This window comes from Patagioenas fasciata, chromosome 20 (genome assembly GCF_037038585.1).
Source record: "Patagioenas fasciata isolate bPatFas1 chromosome 20, bPatFas1.hap1, whole genome shotgun sequence".
Taxonomy (NCBI): domain Eukaryota; kingdom Metazoa; phylum Chordata; class Aves; order Columbiformes; family Columbidae; genus Patagioenas; species Patagioenas fasciata.
The window spans coordinates 2,327,602-2,349,015 of record NC_092539.1 but is presented as its reverse complement, the minus strand read 5'-3'; the positions used below and the strand labels follow the sequence as shown (position 1 = coordinate 2,349,015).

At 58.7% G+C, this 21,414-nt stretch overlaps 1 protein-coding gene across 19 annotated transcripts in view; it reads left to right on the top strand.

Moving 5' to 3' along the window:
- The window catches only part of RGS3 (regulator of G protein signaling 3), an 86,189-nt gene extending 66,292 nt beyond the window's left edge, over positions 1–19,897 (top strand). For 16 of the 19 annotated variants that reach the window (XM_071817290.1, XM_071817292.1, XM_071817291.1 and 13 more), the window contains 6 exons: positions 8,323–8,979; positions 12,991–13,064; positions 16,846–16,947; positions 17,678–17,739; positions 18,363–18,529; positions 18,618–19,897. In XM_071817290.1, the coding sequence (XP_071673391.1) occupies positions 8,323–8,979; positions 12,991–13,064; positions 16,846–16,947; positions 17,678–17,739; positions 18,363–18,529; positions 18,618–18,803 (1,248 nt within the window). In that variant the 3' untranslated portion in view covers positions 18,804–19,897. Of the gene's footprint in view, positions 1–2,119; positions 2,232–8,322; positions 8,980–12,990; positions 13,065–14,131; positions 14,314–15,706; positions 16,747–16,845; positions 16,948–17,677; positions 17,740–18,362; positions 18,530–18,617 lie in introns of those variants that run through there. The other 3 variants (XM_065853771.2, XM_065853773.2, XM_065853772.2) reach the window with 3 other exon arrangements.
- Positions 19,898–21,414: the final 1,517 nt, after the last annotated feature.

Sequence of the window (21,414 nt, the reverse complement as noted above, 5' to 3'; positions counted from 1 at the left end):
GACTCTGTTCAGTGGTGCCCAGCGCCAGGGTGAGGGGCAACGGGCACAGACTGAAACACAGGAGGCTCCATCTGAACATGAGCAGAAACTTCTCTGCTGGGAGGTGCCAGAGCCTGGCCCAGGCTGCCCAGAGCGGGTGTGGAGTCTCCTTCTCTGAGCCATTCAAACCCGCCTGGACCCACCTGTGTGATCTGCTCTGTGACCCTGGTGAGCAGGGGTTGGGATGGGGATCTGCAGAGGTCCCTGCAACCCAACCAGGCTGGGATTCTGTGATTCTTCCACGGTGCCAGTGTGGGAGGCTGGGCAGGGCTGAGCATGTCACTAAAGCATCCGAGGACCAGCCTGACCCCGGCCACACACCCCCAGCACCTCCCTTGTGCTTTCAGGGTGATCGAAATGGAGAGAAAACCTTGAGGTTTATTCCGCCCCAATAAGGGTTAAAGCGTCAGCTGGCAGTACTGATGAGCCAGGTTACAAAAGTAAAGCAAATAAGAGTGTTATTCCACACCGGTGAGCAGAGCCCGGCTCTTGCCTTGGGCTGGAAAAACTCATTACTGAGGATGGCCGAAGGCAGCTTTGGTAATGCCATGAATTTGGTGGCTGTGGCACTGGAGACACTGTCCCTGTGTGAGAGAGGCCCCAGTTCAGCTCCATCCACTGAAGTATCTGGAGAAAACTGTCCCTGCCAGAGATCTGTGTCCCATCAGAGTGAATGGGACCCTTGAGTCCACATCGGTGACCTTGATGTGTGGTGGCACATGGATCTCACCCTCGGCACCTGACAGACCAAGAGAAGGAGAATGTGTTGACTTGAATTCAATGGGGACAGGTGCTGCAGAGACAGCGGTAGGTGTGAAGAAGGCTGCAAACATAAAACGAGATGCAGTTTGAGCTGCTCTGGACTGATCCATTCTGAGCCATGTTCTTACTGGGGTTGTAGTCCACTTTCACAGTAACAGGCCCCACATGCGCTGAGGTCACCCAAGGTTATGTGTGGGGATTTTACAGCTCCTTGTGAGGCTCCACAGCATGTCTGAAATGTCCCTTTATGAATTTAAGGAGCCTGTTACGCAGCAGCCCGTCCATTCCCTGCAGGTGAGCCTGGCTGGGTGCTGAGTGTCCTGGGCTGATCTTCTACCCCATCACTCCCTTTGTGCACATCACTTGGGTTCCAGACACAGCACAAAGCCTGGCAGGGGGGTGGATTAGCCTGGTTGGTTGCATGGGGCTGGATGGGGTGCTGGGCTGGGGTACGAGGATTTTCAACATCTCCCTTGGCTCCCTCTCGCTGCGTTCCCAGCCCTGCCGGCTCTCTGGCACGGCGGTGCCTGGGGCTGCCGGCCCCAAACAGCTGCTGGCTCGGCCCTGGTGCCGCTGGCTCAGGGCTCCCAAGGGATGTTGTGCCGGCAGTGAGCGGGGAGGGACGGAGCGGGTGGGCAGCTGAGAGCCGCAGCTCCGGCTTTGTTTGTTCGCTTGCTCAGCTGGACTCCAAAGCCATTAGCAAAGCAGACCTGTCCCCTCGGGCAGACACCCGCTCCTGTTCTCTGGCACCGTGCGATGTTCACCAGCTGTGTCCAGCAGCACCGGTGATCCTACTGCATCCCCCCCAAGCAGGTGGTGTAGTGGGGGTGCAAGCAGCCGCTGGCACTTTCACCATGGCCAGAGGCATTTTTAAACCCTTGCAGGTCTGTTTCTTGTGAATCCCCAGAAGGGCTGGTAAGAGCGAGCATCACGCTGCAGAGCATCTCCCACTTAGAGCTGTCCCTTTTCCATAGAAAACAGTTTGGGGAAAAAACCCAACCACGAACCTGCAGCAGAGTTTCTTTAGCAGGAAGCGCCGGAATCAGTCTGTGCTTAGTGTCACTTGGGGGCAGGACAGGGCAGGAGAAGGGGAGCTGTAAAAGCCAACACGGCAGGTTCCAGGGTGGTACATCATAGCTCTTCCTCAAGGCAGAGCGGCCATGGACTGTTACCAGCAGGTAATGGTGCCTCCAGGGATTGCTGGCAGAGCCGTAAATAGCACGAGGGGCACGAGGGAGCGGTGGCTGGGAGAGGCTGGGGCGGCTTCGGCTGCCACTTGACACAGACATTAATAACGGCAGCGGCAGAGCCAGCGCTGCACTCGCGGCTGCGGAGCCGTGGCTGCAGGCACACGCTGGGGCCGGGGCCGCTCGGGGAGATGCTGCTCGCTGGGCTCATGCAACTGGGATGGAACTGGGAGCCCAGATTTGGTAGGTTTTGCTTTCCAAGATTGCAGCCCGGGGCTCTACCTGTCACTGGGCAGGATCTGGCCACAGGTGGAGGACACAGCACCATTGGGAGCACGTTTAGATCCCTTTTAGGTCACAGATATCTGCTCCACTACCCGTGCCGGGCTGGTCCTTGCTGCCCCCTGGGGAACCTGTGGCTTCGTTCACTGCCAGGCTGGGTTGGAAGGGTTGGTATGAACAGTATTGGGGGGAGCAAAGTGGTGTTTGCGGTGACAGGGACTTTTTGAGGTTCCCTTGCAAATCTGGGCTGTGGGTGGCTGTGCTGGCTCTTGCTGCGGGAGCCGCATTGCAGCGTGCTGACTGCGCGGGCTTTCTGCTTTTACAGCCTTTGGGAAACTTTCCGTTTACTGGCCCCAGGGAAGAACCAGCAAATTCAGCTATTGCCACTGAAATCAGAGCTGTGTGTGCAGGGTGGGGACGGAGGGCACCGGGGAGGGGATGGGGGAAGTTTGAGCTGGAACTGCCAGAGCGGCTGCAGTTCAGGGCTGGCAGATGGGTGTTGCGGTGGCAGCGAGTCTGTGTGAACTCAGCTGCTCGGCGTAGATGAGGTTCTTAGGGATGTGGTTTAGGGACAACGTTGGGTTAACAGTTGGACTTGATGATCTTAAAGGTCTTTTCCAGCCAAAATGATTCCATGATTTTAAGTACATAGCATGGGGAGGTTTTGTCCCTGGTTGTTTGCTGACACCTTCAGCAGCTGCACCCAAACCGTGGGGTGCACGCTGCGCCTGCAGACCGGGCTTCCTCCTGCACACCCTGTGCTGCAGACAAGGTTGTTGCCTCGATTCGGCATTGGCCCCTGTTCACCGCTGTGTTTCGGGCTGGAGCAGCTCCGGGAGAGACACGGATGCGGCTGCTGCAGCGCCGGGGCTGGTGATGCCCCATCTGGCCCCGTTTGCGGAACGATCAACTGGGGGTGACTGTAACGGGGTGATGGGATCACACAGGCTGCTGGCACAGGGTCATTCCCTCCCACAGGGAAGGATTTCTCCTTCCAGGGCTCCGAGATGTTCCAAGCCCAGGGTTTTTTGGGTGATATGAGCATTCACACCCCCACAGGTGTCTCATGGAGGTGTAAATCCACCCTGACTGCCCTGCCACGCCGCACCGTGCAATCCTGCTGTTGGGGTTTCTACATCTGCGCTTGCTTTCACTGTTACAGTAATTGGTCTGTATCAATTATTCATTGATGCGGTAATGAAGCAGGGAACGGGTAGAAAACGCTGCTGCATGGTGATCCCTTGGCTCCGGCCGTCCCGTCCCGCAGAGGCACCGCGGCTGAGGAGGGCGAGAGCGGAGCCGCCCGGGGATGCTCCTCCTGTGCGCTTTCAAAATGACTCCCATGAACATTTCCACAAGTTCTGGTAGTTCTGCTTTGCATTCTGGCTTCGTTTTCTTCCTCTCAGCCCTGTGCTGTGTATTAGATGCCGCTTTCCTGTAGCCGTGTGCTTACTTGGTTCTTAGCAGTCACTTTTTAAATCTCAGGGCGCTTATCATGAATGGTTTTGGTAGCATTTCACAAGCCAGTTGGAAGTTTCTATCTGATGGATCTGGGCACAGTTTGTCCTATGTTATGAACCAAAATTTTAGGTTTTTTTCCACCTTAGGAAAAACCTGCTTTAGAAGTGTTGATGTTTCCCTTGTTGATGTAGGCACCGATTTCCCCGCATCCCATCTCCCCATCTCCCCACGCTGCCAGCAGTGAAACCAGCCGCATCCTCCCCAGAATCTCCCTGGAGAGGGACTTGGTCTCATTCTCATGGAGTTAAATGCCTTTGGGGACAGATGAGGCACCTTTGAGCAAAGGTGAATTTAAGGGCAGCAGGAGCCAGAGAGGTTCCTCCATGGAACCAATGAAGGATGGTGCTGCTATGGCCTGGGGACAACCTGTGAGAGCAGCTGCTCCAGTGGGACCCTGGGAGGTCCATCAGCTCCTCCAGCAACACCTTGGGAGGTCCATCAGCTCCTCCCGTGGGACCTCAGGAGGTCCATCAACATCTCCTGTGGCGAGAGCACGGTTGGAGCAGCGCGTCCTTCTGCTCAGCTCCACGTCCAACAGTCTGTTACCTACAGGGAGTTCCCTGCTTCTCCCAATCCCAGATTTTGGCCGAGGAGCCACCTGGGAGCAGGTGCTGCAGTTCTGGGTGTGTTTAACCTCTTCTTCCCCAGTATCGCCGCATGTCAGGAGTCTGAAAAGCCTGAATCCCATTTTCTTGTGTCCGGGCTTTCCTCGAGCCACAGCGGTTCCATGACTGTCAGCAGAGGTTTTGAAATATTATAAGAAGCTGGAAGCCTCAAAAAAATGCCTGACCTGCCAGAGCTGGGGATCGCAGGAGATGCCACATGTCACAGCGCTGCTGGCAGCACCGGGGAAGGCCAGTGCTGGCTTTGGCTCACAGCTGGGCTGTCTGTGGCCGGTGTTTTCCCAGCTGGAAGTCCCGACCGTGGCCGCCAGAAAGGGCACGTTATTTATAGAAATGCCAGAGAAGTCGAGGCCACACTGACAAACCCACAAAGGTTCCTTGAAATTTGCTTTGCTGGCGTAGCAACCAGAAAAAAACTGATCAAATTGTAGACCAAAGAGCAGAGGGTTTGCGGTGCTTCTCCCCATCCCGGTTTCAAGAAAACATTTGATGCCCGAAGGCGGCAGGAGTCCAGGCAGAGGGATGCAGCTGTGGAGACTGGGGATGCTGAAGCAGACAGGGCAATGTTTTGCTTTTTTGGGTGTGTGTTGAAGCTTGTTCAATGGGGAAATCGATATTAGGGACTTTATTGTTGTTGGTCTGGTCTCAGATCAATGATCCTCTGTCCCTGAAATGGCCCCTGGGAACCGTCCTGGGGCTTGGAGGCAGCTCGCTCTTCTGCTTTCTCTTCCCCTTCTTGGGACGTGCTGCCTTGGCCACTTAGAGACAGAAACTGAGCTGTGGAGTGTGAGATTGTCCAGGGAGGATGGAGTGAAGCCCCTGGGCCATCCCAGCTCAGGACAAGGAATCCTAGATGTTGAGAATGGGGAGAGCAACATGTTGAGGATGGGGAGACCCAGGTGTTGAGGATGGGAAGATGTGTTATGACAGGCCAAGGGGTGATGGTTTAAATTAAAGGAGGGAGATTCAGGCTGGACATGAGGAAGAAATTGTTGTCCCTGAGGGTGGTGAGAGCCTGGCCCAGGTTGGCCAGAGAGGTGGTGGATGAACCATCCCTGGAGACATCCCAGGCCAGGCTGGACGGGGCTCTGAGCAACCTGAGCTGGTGAAGATGTCCCTGCTCATGGCAGGGGGGGCACTGGGGGAGCTGGGAAGGTCCCTTCAACCCAAACTATACTATGATTCTATGAAAATGCTGAGAACAGGGAAACCTGCACATTGAGGATAGGGACACCCAGATGTTTAGAGCAGTGACATCCAGATGTTGAGGATCATCTAGATGTTGACCTCTGACTCCCAGATTACTGCTGCTGGCCAAGGAAGAGGGACCCGTGCTGCAGTGAGGCCATGGGGTGCTTCGACTGAGTCCTTGCAGTGGAAGAACAGATGTCCCCTTCCCCTCCCTGCTGAGCCGGCGTCGGCACTGCCTCCAGCTGCTGCCTCCTCCAGCAGCCCCTTGGCCACCATGATGCTGGAAAGGCCACCTGACCACAGCCCTGTCCTTGCTGGCCCAAATCAGCTTTGCCCAGCGAGGTGGCTCTTGGCTTCTTGCTGTCAAAGTCCCTGGTGCCTCCAGCCGTGCTGATGTCCATGCCACGTCCTCCCCTGTTGTTCCCCCACGACCAGGACACGTTCCCAGAGCTCAGCCCTGTCCTTTCTGTGAGCATGGGATTTCACAGCCCTGGTGACTCTTTCAACCCCAGATGGAAACCTTGCTCACTGGAGAGGCTCCTGCTCACATCCTTCGTGCCACTGAAGAGCAGCAGAGTCTCTGATTCAATTAGCGCTGGGATTTAATTTAATCCCCAAGTGCTTCCCATTTTAAAGGAGCCTGTTCATTTCCTTCTAGGGCCTTATCTGATGTGGGCAGCCAGCAATATTAAGCAGAAGGAGTGGACAGATAGGGAGCTGCTGGGGAGGTGGGAGCTTTGCAGGGACTGGCTTGAGGGCTGCATGGGTTTTTCCTCTAATTATTTTATGAAGTAATGATGACAGTGATTGCCATACATATAAGACACAAGCAGCATCATTAAAAGACACGCTGGTGCAAACAGCATCCTTGCACGGCAAGTCTGGAAGCGTTCCTTTTTTACAAGGAGCGACTGCGGAGGGGATAAAACAGCCCCAGGAATGGGGCGAACCGAGCGTTCGCTTTGTGCCTCCCACCAAATCCAACTGCTTTGGGGCTGGGGCAGATGGTGCAGATGGGGCTGAGGACATGGCAGTCTCTGGATTTTAGTCTTCGGGCTCGTTTGGGCAGTTGACGTGAAGATGCTGAATCGCTGCTGGCAGCAAGTCAGGCTGGGAGGGGACAGAGCGGGTCCCCTCTGTGCTTGTCGGTGTAAAGGGGCCCTTTTGGGTGTGATAAACAAGAACAAGGCACGGTGGGACATGGGCAAGCTCCTCCACGTGCTGCCCAGGCTGCGGCGCTGAACCCAAGCAGCTCTTTGAAAATCTGTGCCGCTTTTTTGGACCCGTTGGCTCGAGTGGTGCCCGCGGATGCTGCCGCTGCCGCACGGTCTCTGCAAAGTCCCCTCTGTGCAGAGCAGCTTGTGCCCAAACCCCTGCAGGATAGTTTGTGGAGAACCTGATATCTGCGTGGAGCTCCCTCCTGACACCCCCCCCGCCGGCTCTGGTGTTCAGCAGCAGCTTGGCTGTCCCTGGGACCGGGTCGTGGGCTCTGCTGGTACAAGCCAAGGCACCATGGGGATGGAGCCCCTGTCCCCACCGTGGCTGCCGCTCTGCACACTGAGGTGTGATGGATGGGCTAATTCCCAGGGCCACGGATCTTTTTGAAGCTGAATTCAACCTAATTTATACAGGGGTGGTGACTTTGTTGGCTCCAGCTTTCTGGTTGCCATCGGGCTTGTGAAAATCCTTGGGTCTTAATTGGGAATACATTGACATTTTGTGCTGGGTGACTTGTTACCTGGGCCGGGCCTGTGCAATAACCCCCACCTGTGGGTTTGTGCAGGTGGGAAATGCTTCCTGGGGTGGGGGTTTCTCTTTGCTTTGGTCTCTCTCCCCTGCTGAGCTGTTTTTACCCCTTTGGCTCAGATGGGCTCTGTGCAAATGGAAAATCACATGGAAGAGAGAATACCGCTCTGTCAGAGCGGGGGCTTATTGCAGGCATCCCCTGCTCAAAAAATGCCTTGGAGGTTTTTTCCCTTGGCTTTTCCCTTTGAAAGGGCAGATTTTGCTCTGGCCTTTCCCAGCTGCAGAGGAAAGCTGGCAAAAACCAGCCCCAAAAGCTTAAAAAAACAAAATGGGCTGGTGGGAGCGGTTGTGATTTTCCAGGACATGATGAGGTGGCTGTGGGGAGCCCCACAGCCGGGGCACCTGCTCGGGTAGGCTGAGCTGAGCTGCTGGGCTGAGCTTGGGCGAGCTGAGCTGAGCAGAGCCCGGTGCTTCCCTCCTGCATCTAATGATGCGGTGCAGGGGGGGCTGGAGCTGCGGGGTAAGAGCTGCTGGTTTTCTCTGCCAACCTCGGGGAGGATTTTTGCAGGGCTGAGCCCCCCAGCAGCTCACGGGGAGACGGGGGAGCCAGCGGGGTGAGGACGATGGTACCAACCGAGCCACCAGTCCCCGGCTTCCTCCAAATGCAACAGTGCAGGAGATGGGAGCTGGGTGGCCCCATCCTGCTCCAGTTTACTGCTGGTTTGGGGACCTGGTGCTTCGGGAGTCAGGACCAGGACTGGGTGCTGTAGGAGTGGTGGGTGATCTGCCACCACTCAGGGACCTGGGGACCATGCTATTGCCCCAGCGGTGCACCGTCAGGGCTTTATGAATTGGAGCCAGCCTTGTGGTTGGAGTGTTAGGAGTGAGAGGCTCCCAGGAAAGTAGCCAGTGAGAGATTTGGGGTGCTCCTGCCTTCATCTTTATCTTTCTTTATCTTCTCTTCTGGGCAGATGCTGGAGACGGACGCTGAGAAGCCAGGACAGATGCACTCGGAGGATGGGAAGGTGGTGATGGGTGATGCTCCTCCAGCTGCAAAGGCATCAGCTCCATGTGAGCCCCAAGACACCCTGAGAGCCACCCAGGGTCCTCTCCTGGTGGAAAAGCAGCCAGTGGCCACTGAGAAGAGAGAGGAGCAGCCCAGCTCCGTGCCAGCCTTCATCATCCCCGAGCTGCGGCTCGACAGCACCTTCAGCCAGAGCGTGGCGGGCACGGCGGGTGGTACCACGGACGGCGAGGATGAGGAGGAGGAGGAGGAGGAGGAAGCGGAAGATGAGGATGAGGAAGATGATGAGGGGGAGGACAGCGATGAGCACTACTTGGAGAGGAGCGACGCGAAGCGCAGCAGCATGATCGAGACGTCGGGCTGTCAGCCCGTCTACACGCTGAGCGTGCAGAGCTCCCTGCGGCGCCGCACCCACAGCGAGGGCAGCCTGCTGCAGGAGGCCAAGAGCCACTGCTTCACCTCCGACACCACCCTCAACTGCTCCGACAGCCAGGCCGCCACGGGCCACTGGGCCCTGCCTTCCCCCAGGACCCTCAAGAAGGAGCTCGTCAAAAACGGCGGCTCCATCCACCAGCTCTCACTGCTGTTTTCGGGCCACAGGAAGGTACGTGAGCCGGCGGCTCTGCAGGGTGGTGGGGTCCTGCTTGGCCGTGGGGATGGGGGAGCTCCTGGGATGATGGTGTCCTGGTGTCTGTCCCCTCTGTCTATGGCCATGGCAAAGGTGACATTTGTGGGTGTGAAGAGGATGGAGCAGACTCTGTTCAGTGGTGCCCAACGCCAGGGTGAGGGGCAACGGGCACAGACTGAAACACAGGAGGCTCCATCTGAACATGAGCAGAAACTTCTCTGCTGGGAGGTGCCAGAGCCTGGCCCAGGCTGCCCAGAGCGGGTGTGGAGTCTCCTTCTCTGAGCCATTCAAACCCGCCTGGACCCACCTGTGTGATCTGCTCTGTGACCCTGGTGAGCAGGGCTGGGCTGGGGATCTGCAGAGGTCCCTGTAACCCAGCCAGGCTGGGATTCGGTGATTCTTCCATGGTGCCACTGTGGGACGCTGGGCAGGGCTTCCGTGTGTGAGAGGCTGGGAAGGTCCCTCTCACTGAAAATCAGCTCTGGGGCCTGCTCAGCACCCAGGGGATGTCACTCATCACCTGTGGGTGCTATGGTTGGGCATCTCCCACCAGCGCCCCAGACCCTGCAGGGTCCCTTGTCCTGCTGTGTGCTGAGACCGATGGAATGAGAGATGCACCCGCGTGTCTGCACTTGCAAAGAGCTGCTGGCAGCAGCGAGGACAGGGACAGTCCAGGCTCCAGAGAGTCTGCACTGAGATAGAGTCCCTGGTGTGCTTGAGGATGCCAGGAGCAGTGTGGCTTTCTGCCCTGGCCGGTGTCTTGCAGGGCTTTGACTATTGCGGAGGGTGCATCTCAGAAAAAGGTTGAGATCAGCAGCGATTTCTGACCCTGACACGCAGAGAGGAGCAGCAGAGGGATGCACAGCAGGAGAGGCTGGATTGCGGCCCCTGGTGCAGAGCTTGACTTGGCTGTGCTTTTCATCACAAATATTTACAGAAACAACGTGCCATTGCAGACACTGTGAGAGAGAAGCGCTGCTTACCCCATTCATGGTTTAGCGCCAGCGTTGGGTTAATGGTTGGACTGTGATCTTGAGGGTCTCTTCCAACCAAAATGATTTGATGATTCTGTTGTGCAGCTCAGGACCATGTTATGTGGCTCAGCACCACCTTGTGGTGCTCAGGACCACGCTCCATGCTGCTTTTGGGCAGGAGAATCTGGTACAGAGCCCTGCACACCAGCAAGCAGGGTAGCGCGGCAGTGGTGGGGTTAAACCTTTGATGGGGTTAACCCTTTGATGGGGTTAACCCTGTGCCTACCAGGCTCATGCTGCTTGAAAAGCCACCGATGGTGCTGTTTTCTGAAGCACCTTTTGGGCTCGGAGTCCCCCAGCCAGCTGGTGAGAGCCCTTAAAAGCCTCACAAGCCAATCAGATGGGGCTCCTGTGCCAATGGGGAGCCCAAACCCACCTGGAGGCTGATGCCAGGAATTGTGGGCTGGGGGGTTCTGCCCCTGTCCCAGATCCCATCCAGAGGGGTCACCTTTGTGGCAGGGACAGCCACTGCCTAGCGTGGATACAAAGGAGGTGGTGGCAGCGGCGGTGCCTGGTGCGAGTGTCCCATCAGGGCTGGCGGTGCCGAGGCTGCTGGAAAGAGGTTGCACAGTGCCGCTGTGCGAGCGGCCGGGAGCGCACAGCTCCGCAGCCCGGCTGCTGCAGCGCTGCGAGACACGATGAGCTGTCCCCTGGCTGCTGGGGGACAGCAGGGACAGACCCCCCTCCTGCCCCGCAGAGCCCCCGCCTGCGCTGCTGGGCTGGGGGATGTTTTTCAGCGGGGGCAAACAGAGCTCCTGGATTAAACCACTGGTGCAGACGAGACCGGGTGGTTCTGGAGCAGGGAGCGGGGCAGCTGGTGCCGATGGGGAGAGCAGCGCAGCTGGAGCCCCTGCTGCTCCCGGTTCCAGCCCTGCAGCAGCTCTGGCTCTGCATGGATGGTGCCATAACCCCCTGGACATTACCTGGACATAACCCCCTGGGGCATTACCTCCCTGCTCCCCTTCTCTGCCGCTCTGGCTGCTTGTGGTCCACAAAAGGCAGGGCAGCTGGGCATGGTGCTGGGCCACAGGGATTTGGGGGCTGCTGTCACTCCACTTGACTCGTTCAGTGAAGCTCTCCAAGGTTTCTGGAGCAGGACACTGATGTCCAGTTCCCCGAAGGATCCCCTCCAGCACCAGTGATATCTGCATCTGGTGGCCTCGGCCACAGTGCTACAACATCCATCAGGGTGCTTGGGATTTTTCCCCTCTGGCAGCATTTCAGAGGGGTTCATTTTAATGGCCTTTTTAACACTGTCATGCCCAGTGTGCCTCCCTGCTCCCTTCCTGCTTGCGATCAGAGCTGGGAGGTGGTTGTTTTAAGAGCGCATTGTGGCCCGGAGCGCTGGGACTCCTCGGGCGAGCTCCACGGCTGCCTTTTGTCCCCCAGCGTGGCGGAGCAGGGACAATGGCAGGAAACGTGCTCCGGCTGCGTGTCGCCCCGGCCAGCCCGCCTGCCGGGCCCGATCTGCCTGGGGAAGGTGCTTTGCAGGGGCTGCATTGTTTGGGGCCGATAAACTCCGGAAACCCGGGTGCAGAATGGAAGGAAGTGTCCAAAGCCTCGAGCCCGGGGCTGCGGGGCTGCACAGTGGGTTCCCACGGCACGGCCGCAGGGCAGCGATCCTGGAAAGTGCCCCTTGGCCCCCGTCAGCGCGGGGATGAGCTGGGTGTGGGTCAGCTGCGAGCATCTTCTGGTCTTGTTTGGGAATGGATGAACTACTAAAGCCCCTGAGCTGTGGTGGTCCCAGGAGTCCCCTTGCCTGGCCACAGGCTTTGTGGCTTAGAGGCTGCGCTGATGCTGCCCTGAGCTCGAGGTGCATCTGAGGTCCCCTTGGTTTGCCCAGGTCACTCCAGGGTGCCAATCAGGGAGTGGAGCCCTCTGGGTGCTCCTTGGGCTTGAAACCTGCCATGATTGAGAGCAGCCCTGGGGAGGAGGGCTTGGGGATACTGAGGGATGAAAGGTGGGTCGTGAGCCAGCAACGTGCGCTTGCAGCCCAGAAATCACCAATGTCCTGAGCTGTGTCACCAGCAGTGTGAGCAGCAGGTGCAGGGAGGGGATTCTGTCCCTCTGCAGAGTCACCCCACTCTCGGGGTCCCCCTGCAGTGCTGGTCCAGCTCTGGGTCCTCAGCACAGGACACACATGGACCTGCTGGAGAGGGGCCAGAGGAGCCACAGGAATGACCCGAGGCTGGAACAGCTCTGCTGGGAGGACAGGCTGAGAGAGTTGGGGTGTTCAGCTGGAGAAGAGAAGCTCTGGGGAGACCTTATTATGGCTTTTCTGTAGTTAAAAGGGGCTGATAAGAAAGATGGGGACAGACTTTTGAGCAGGGCCTGTTGGGATAGGACAAGGGGTGATGGTTTTAAATTAAAGGAGGGAGATTCAAGCTGGACATGAGGAAGAAATTGTTGCCCCTGAGGGTGGTGAGAGCCTGGCCCAGGTTGGCCAGAGAGGTGGTGGATGAACCATCCCTGGAGACATCCCAGGCCAGGCTGGACGGGGCTCTGAGCAACCTGAGCTGGTGAAGATGTCCCTGCTCATGGCAGGGGGGGCACTGGGGGAGCTGGGAAGGGCCCTTCAACCCAAACTGTTCTGTGATTCTATGACTTTTCCTGCTGCTGCAGGACCCCTGATTGAGGGATGTGAGTGTCCTCCCCGTAGGAGGCACCACTGTCAGTGTCTTGAACCAGGAGGGTACCTGGGCCACTGGCCGTGGCATCTCCTGAGATGCTCCAGGAACACCCTGGACTGGAGGGGGCACAGGCCAGGCAGGTTCTCATGCTGGAGGGGAGAGGAGCTTCTCCCATTGTGGCAGCCGTGGTGGTGGGGAAGGAGCCCTGTGGATGCTGTGGGTACCGCAGGGGACACTGGAAGGGCTGGTTGTTGACATCTGGAGTGCCACCATGGGCATGCACCAGCACAGTGATGCAGACACTGTTTTTCTGTTCTCCCCAGCTGAGCGGAGCTGAGCCCGAGTGCAGCTGCGACGAAGGGGACGAGACCTCCCGCAAGAAACGGAGCAAGAACCTGTAAGTGCCACACTGTGGTGGCATCAGAGCATGTGAGGGCTGTTTGCTGTTCGTAAACATCTTGGTTGAGCCTCGCTGGTCCAGGCATCCCTCAGGGCTCCTCATCTTGTGCCCCTGAGCTTTACTGGGAAGAAATCAGCAAATACCCATGTGAACTAAGGTCTGACTTCAGATGGGGAGTTGTGATTTTCAGCCAGGAGGTTGGGACAAGCACTGGGGACACTGCACGGCCCAGCTGGGAGCAGCCCTTGGTTTGCCTTGCTTTGACACACAGGACGAAGGAGTTGGCTCTTGCTGGTGTTATGGGGAAAACAGGTTCTCTGATGCCGGCAGAGCTCTGCTCTGGCAGCGCCGGGTTCAGGGAGGGGACGTGCAAGCGGTGAAATGTGAGCTGGGGCCTCTTCCCACTGGCCCCCATTGAAGGAGCCATGGGAGGTTTGCCACCATGGGATGGGTTCCAGCCCTGGCAGCACATCCTGGGAGCACCCAGCACTGGGACCACCAAGGGATGCTCACAGCCCCGCCACCTGTCCTGGTCAGGCTTTGGAGCTGCCAAAAAGTGGGTCTGGGCAAGGACGAGGCAGCCGTGGCCTTTGCTCCCCACGAGCGCAGCTGCAGCTGGGGGACAGGCATGTTTTGGAATCAGCCAACTCCGGTTTTGCCAGGCAGGGTCCGGCCGGGTGTCACGGCCGCAGGGAGCCTGGGGATGGGTCTGTCCCTGCTCCACGTGGCTGGGGGCAGATGGAGAAGCCGCACGTGGCTTCAGCAGCTCAGGTGTGCGAGGGGTCGAGCGCGGGCTCCGTGCTTCGCCTCTGTGCTGCTGCCAGCGAGCGGCACTGTCGGCCCACGTGCTTCCCCGCTGCAGCTGCCTATTTTTAGCTCTTTTCATTATTTCCCCCCACCCAGCACTTAAAATGAAAATGAATCTCTTGCAGGCTGCAGCAGGGACGTCCCCACATCCATGTGTCCCTGCTGCGCCGGGGGAATTGGGCTGGGGGGGGAGGCTCAGTGGGGTCAGGGGCGGTTGCAGAGGGTTTTCTGCTCACCTTGAGACGCCGGCGGATGCGCTGGGAGCCTCTCGGCATCGCACCGGTCGGCTATTGGCTGCGCAGCGCGGTTGCCAGCCGGCTGCGGGGAGTATTTATGGTGCCAGTGGCTGCTGGGGTCTGGCACTCACCAGCCGGCACCGCTGCCGGCACCCCCACATGTACCACGCCATGGTGGACTTTTCTGAAAAATACCTGGAAAGGTAGGACTCAGGCTTTCTGCGGGGAAAGGTGATGCCCTGTGCAGGGGAGCGTTTGCATGTGGTGCAGGGCGATGGGGTTGGATGTGGCCTCGCTGCAGATCACTTTATAATGGTGACTCCAAACTAGGATTTAAGAAATGTTATTTTTGATTTGACATTTTACACCGCAGACTGGCGGCAGCTGGGGGCTGTGTGTGCCCATGCTACTGTGGACTGCTTTTGTGCTGCTTGCTATTTATTTACAAGCAGGTGCAAGAGGAGCAGTGGGTTTTAAGTTGGGAAACTTCCTCAGGTGGTGCTTGCCGGTGTATCACAGCTGGTAAATCTGTCCATGAGCTGCGATCGCCTGTGAGCCCCAGAGCCTGGCGTGGGGCAGAGCCCCCGGCTGCAGTGGGTGTTGAACAGGAGGTGGCACAGCTGGGGATGCACACAGGGGCTGCTCAGAGCTCTGCCAGCCCTGGTGGGTGCTGGGGACACACAGGGGCTGCTCAGAGCTCTGCCAGCCCCGGTGGGCGCTGGGGACACACAGGGGCTGCTCAGAGCAGCCCTGCCGGGTGCTGGGGACACACGCAGGGGCTGGGCAGGGCTGGCAGAGCTCTGAGGAGCGCTGGGGACACACACAGGGGCTGCTCAGAGCTCTGCCAGCCCCGGTGGGTGCTGGGGACACACAGGGGCTGCTCAGAGCTCTGCCAGCCCCGTTGGGCTGCAGCGGCTGCCTTGCTAAAGTGGGAATGCTGCTCCAAGTCTGCTCGGGCTGTGTGGAACGGCCCAGCCCGGTGGCACCTGGTCCTCATGCTGGAATGGGAATGGGAGGCAGGTGGTGTTTGGAGCGGGAGGCTCCGTGTTTGGAACCGCTTTTGCCGCGCTGGTGCTGAGCCGGTGCCTGGCAGCTGGCAGCAGTGGGACACGTGTCCTGCTGAGCCCTGCGAGGGCACAGGCTGCACCAGGGAGCAGGTGGCGGTTGCTTGGAGGAGTTAAGAAGATGCATAGATGAGGTTCTTTTAGGGACACGGTTTAGAGGTGGATTTGGCAGCGCTGGGTTAACGGTTGGACCTGATGATCTTAAAGGTCTTATCCAACTAGAACGATTCAATGATTCTATGGTTCTGTACTGCTCTGGCTCTGGGTGCTCAGCACCTTGCAGGACTGAGCCCTGGGGTTGTTGCAGCTGTTTATTTCTGTAGGTTGCTGTGTTTTCCCCTCCTGGGACTGGAGGGAGCTGTGGGCCCGGATGTCATCACTCAGGGTTGGGTACGCTCATGTCCCCAGCCAGCCCTGGGTACGGCCCGGCCAGGCAGAGGTGGCATCTCTGAATGTCCCTGCACAGACCCCCCGGTGTGGGACCCGTGAGGGGCTGCAGGGGGTGGCCTGGCTGTGTCACCATCGGGCCATGTCTGCCCTGGTGGCACCGCCAGCGCTGGTGCAGGATGAGCGTCCCGTGCCACCTGCCTGTCCCCTTCATGCCGTGGTGTCATGCAGGGGCTGTGCCACGAGGGGACAGCATTGTCTGTGCTTGTCCCCATCTGTCACCTCTTCCACCTTCTGCTCCCCCACCTTGGCCCCTGGGGAGCCCTTGCTGGGGCTGGAATGGGGGTCCCACTTTCCTGTGGCATTTGCCAAAATCTTCGTCCCAGTTTGTCCTGGTGGCAGTTTCCTGGGGGAACTGGGAGCCCTGTGTCTGGCTGGATGTCAGTCTGTCTGGGTGCACATCAGTCCATCTGTTTAGGGGTGCCAGAGTGGGGTCCCATGCCCAGTGGTAGTGCGGGGTGTCTGTGCCCCAGCACCCCGCTGTGCCACACGTGCCCGTCCCAGACACCCCTTATGGAGATGTCCCCGTGTCCGTGCCTGTCCTGGGCCTGCACCAGGGAAATGTGAGCACCAGGGGGTCACACGTGGGCTCCCAGCCCTGTCCCCACAGGGGGGACACAGCAAATCACTGCTGTCCCCGCTCAGCCCCACCACCGGCCCCACGGCTTCCCCGGGATGCCTGCGCTCTATAAATAACCTCATAAATCCCTGCCGTGATTATTTTCCCCGCCGTCTCTTGAAAGGCCCCACTATCCACCCTTGGCGTTGATTTTTCCACCTTTCCTTGAGTTTCCCCAGCAACGGCGGAGCCGGCCGAAATAGCAGCGGGGCTGACACAGCCCTTACTCACTCCCGCTCGCTCGCCCCACGCCGCATTTAAAGCTCCTCCGGGCTGGGCCCTCCCACTTCCGCGCTGGCCGCCCCGGTTGGGACGCGGCACCGAGCCGGCGGCAGAGCCAGCCAGCGTCTGGCCGCGCCGGGAGCCGCTGCGCAGGCCGTCCCAGCAGCCATGCCCTTTTTCCGCGACCTTTCCAAGCCCCAGCCGCTGGAGTTCCACGCCGAGATGCTGCTGGGCATGCAGAGACCCCACACCGGCAGCCTGCAGCGCCGGCACACCATGAAGGAGTAGGTGGTGGGCACGGGACGAGGCTGCCGGCGGGTGCTCTGGGTGCTGGGTGTCCCCCCAACACTCACCCGCCTGCTAAAACTTGCTCTTTCTTTTAGAGCCAAAGACATGAAGAACCGGTTGGGGATTTTTCGGCGGCGAAACGAGTCCCCGGGGGCCAACCCCTCCGGCAAGCTGGACAAAGTGCTCAAGTCGCTCAAGTAGGTGCCGCGAGCGGGTGGCGCGGGGATCGGGGACCGTGGGGTTTGGGGACAAACTGTGGCTGGGCTGAGCATCACCTCCGGGGAGGCTGGGGTTGCCCCGCTTGGGGAAGCTGCGGACAAACAGTTTTTGTATCTGCAGGAGCATTAAAAACATTTGTCGGCTGAAAATTCCCCTCGAGGCGGGTGGGAGGTCTGTGCCTGGGAGGTGGCAGAGCAGCCGCTCAGGCTGGAAATTTCCCTTACGGCTGCTTTCTCCCAGTGCCTCTACATGAAACTTTAACTGGCTGGAGCTTGGTTTGAAAAACCACGTTGCTCTGGAGATGCTCCAGCAGCCGGAGACAAACTCTCCTTGCTCTCGCACCTGATGGCTTATCTGACTGCAGCCGAGCTCCCCACGATCCCGCAGCCCCCTGGGCTTAGTCTGGAGATTTCCCAGTTCTAGACACCCCAGTGGCACAGTTGCCTACACAGATCTCTGTACAGCAGGTTTTCTTCCTGCCAATCTAAACACAGAGTTTTTCTTCCAGCAAAGCCACCGCGGCGCTGCCCAGTGCAAAGCCCGCTGTGCTGGCGGCTGCTCCGGCGGTGCCGGTGCCGCTGTGGGAGCTGGGACACGCAGCTGTGCTTTATCGCCTGGAGATGGCTTTTTGCTCATGCTGTGTTGTGACAGGCAGCAAACACAACTTTCGCAGCTTCTCTTTGCCAATGCACTGTCCTTCTCCTGCAGGCCCACTCCCGAGGAAGCTCTCAAGTGGGGCGACTCCCTGGAGAAGCTGCTGCTGCACAAATGTAAGTGTTTGCCCGACTCTTCCGCCTCTGTTTGCCGCTGGGAAATATCCAGGCACGTGCAGGGATAAAGCTGGGATTTCCTCTGCTAATCCCTTCCTGTGTTTGGGGGTTGACAAAGAGAAATGAGGCTGCCCCTTGCCTGCACCCCTTCTGCTCCTGCCTGTGACGGGGACCAGGGAGAGCTGCGGTTTGGGGCTGCAGCCCCACTCTGGTGTGGGGGGAAAAGGCAGTGATTTGTGTCTGAGCCCAACTCAGAGCTGTGCAGTGGGTCTGTGGAGCAGGAGCTGCTTTGGGCCATTCCCTTTCTTGTGTGTCACTGCTGGGACACCCACGCTGTGGCTGTGTCCTATACCCGTCCCCATAGCGATGGCCGGGGATCCTCTCCCCAGTGCTGTCCCATCTCCAAGCGCAGCCCCTTGGCTCTCCGCGCAGCCGGGCTGAGGACGGTGGATTCAGCGCATGGATAGCTGGCGTTCCATCACTGCCTGCTTTGCACAGGGCTCAGGAGGGGGTTTTAGGGGAGGTAGTTTAGGTTGCAGCTTTGCGAGGTTGCTGGGCTGAGGGTCTTGTGGGGCCATTCCTGCCTGCGAGCCGGGAGTAGAGACATGTCCCTGTCCCCACAGACGGACTCGCTGCCTTCAGGGCCTTCCTGCGCACTGAGTTCAGCGAGGAGAACCTGGAGTTCTGGCTGGCCTGCGAGGAGTTCAAGAAGATCAAATCCCAGTCCAAGATGGTCTCCAAAGCCAAGAAGATCTTCGCCGAGTACATCGCCATCCAGTCCTGCAAGGAGGTGAGGACTGGTTCCCGCACTGGTGCGTGGGTCCACGGCCCCGAGGTGCCTGGGAGCCGCTCACCAGCGCTGGTATCTCTGTCCCCAGGTCAACCTGGACTCCTACACACGGGAGCACACCAAGGAGAACCTGCAGAACATCAGCCGCAGCTGCTTCGACCTCGCGCAGAAGAGGATTTACGGGCTCATGGAGAAGGACTCGTACCCTCGCTTCCTGCGCTCTGACTTGTACTTAGACATAATTAACCAGAAGAAAAGCAGCTCCCCGCTGTAGACCCAAGGACTCTTTCGGGGCAGGCTGGGAGCTATGTGTTTACATGGAACGGGGTGGAGGAGGCCTTTCTGGGGACGGCAGGAGCGTGCCTCCCGCTGCCGTTCGTGCCCCCAAGCCGTATTCGTGCAGCGGACACGTGTGGGGCAGCTGGAGGCACTGAGCACGAGGCTGAGGGGACCAACAAGCCAAGCAGTCTGGTACTGCTGCATCGCCCCGACTCACCAGCGCTGGTACGACGCCTTCGGGGTGACTCCGACGGGGATTTGAGCCAGGAGGGAAGCTCCCACAAGACTACTGTGAAGCACGTGCCTGAGCTGCGCGCTGCTGGAAGGTCACGAGTGATCCCGACTTGGCGAGGAGGGACTTTTGTGCAGTGCTCCGGCAAGGGGACAACAGCACCGACACGACCATCCTCCCTGGATAACAGACTTCAGAACTGGACCAGCCCCACGATGCTGCTGTGCTTCCCGTGCCGGCGATGCCCCTCGAAGCAGCTACATGGCAGGAGCCCCCGGCGCTTCCTTCGCTCGTGGCGGGTCCCCCAGGAGCAGCGAGCGCCGCGTCCCTCCCCGCGCCGGAGGCGCGTGAGCAACCGCCTCCCGCTCCCACCCCTGGTTTATTTATTGACCTCCTATAGCTGGACGCGTTGCTGTGTAATAGGAAATCCTCATGTCCTTTCCTCTTCTGAAATTACAAGTGCAATATTTGTGTGTGTCGCGGCGGAATTCTCCGGTGGAGCGGATGCCTTTTTTGTTTTTTGTGGGTTTTTTTCTGAGTGCGTACAACATTTTCTAAGTTAGCAGGTTTTATCCGACAAAACGCGTTCCCTGGCAGCGGGCCGCTGGGGGAGCCTGGGTGTATATATCATACCCTGACGACGGAGGGTTTTGTGACGGAGAAGAGCAGCTCTGTGAATCAGGCGCTCTCCGTACTCTGGATAACGATGTTGTATTTTGAGACGCAGGGGTTATTGCTGAACCTGGCAGAGCTGGACAGACTGCCTGCCTCCAGGCACCCGGTTTGCAGTGCGCAGCATCTCTGCAGCTAGCAAAAGTACATTGTCATGGTCATAGGTAAATAAAAGGAGAATATGATTTCTCGTAGCTGCCTTTTCTTCATGGCGTGTTTGTCAGCGCTGGCGGAGCCGGGTGACCCGCGCCTCACCGAGGAGCGTAAAATCCTGTTATTGCGTGGCTAAAGATGGGAAAATCTGGTTGCTTGAATACGGGTTGCTTGAATATCTGAGCTGTTATTTCTGATGGAGCAGCTGCTGGATGCCCCTCAGGCCAGGCCCGGTGTAGCCCTGCAGGAACACAGAAAGTTTTGCCCAAAATGAGACTGTTCCCAGGGACGACGTTTGCTGTTTAAACACTGCAGGGCATGAACCTCTGAGCGTGGAGATGCCCAGAAATGTAAGTGACCTGGTGTAGCTCTCGGTCCCTTAGGGACACACCAAAAGAAGCAACACAAACCCCAACAGGGCTATTTCGGGTCCCGGCTTGACAGGGCTGCTCCCCCAGCAAAGACAGCGCTTTGACAGCTCTGATGGATGATGAAAGTGTTTTGTAAAGGCTGTTCATGGTGTGTTTGGTAGTTGAACTATCCCGTGCCATCACCTGCCTGTGGTCGGCCTGGGGTGGCTCAGGGGTGTTTTCGGTGTGACGGGGCCGTGCTGTGCCGTGGCATAGAGGTGCTGCGGGCGATGCCCGGGGACGGGGCTGCAGTCCCAGCCCAGCTCCCCCCAGCAGACACGGTCTGTTCTGGGGAGCTGTCGGTATTTCCCTCCTTAAGCAGCCAGCAGCTGATGGCCAGGTGGGGAAACTGAGGCAGAGCTGAGGGTTCCCTGCAGGGGTCGGCTGGAGGCAGCAGGGTTGGTGGGTCACCCGTGCGGATCCTGGGGACGCTTTTGGCCCCTCGGCGCTGAGACACATGGGCTGGTGTCCCAGCTGTGACCCCGTCACCAGCCCCGGCGCTGCCGGGACCCAGCGCGTGGTTCAGCATCCCCATGCGCTCTGCCCCAGCTGGCTCCTCCACGCCAGACCCTCCTCTACCTCCCAGTGATGCTGAGAGCTTTCATCTCCTCTCCTTCCCAGCCAGGGGACTTTCTCTTCATATCTGGCCTCAACACAGATTTTCTTGCCCTTTCCCCCTCTCTCTATCACCCATGTGTTCTTGATCTCCCCTTGCTCTGTCCCAAGCCACCAGTGCTAGGAAACTGTTAGCACAGGGTGACTTTGTTTACCCCACTTCCCCATGTCCCTGGGCTCCCCCGTGAGGGGACTCGGCTCAGGGGACTCTGTGGGTACCGGGCAGGTCAGTACCTGCCGTCACCTTCCCGAAAGCTGCGACCAGCGAACCCTCCCATGGCTACTGCTGATACCCAGGAGTATCCGACCCATGTAACCACACCTGGTGGTGAGCCCAGAACCTGCCTTGGTGACAGGAGTGATCCGAGCCCACGCGGTGGGACAGGCAGCGAGGTCTGGGGCTGCTGTGGGACGTGTGGTGTGGGAATCTGGTGCATGACTTTGAATAAAAGCCACCGACCTGCCCGCGGAGTCCCTGCGGGGGACAGAGGCACCGGTGTGTGCAAAGCGTGGAGAAATGGGGT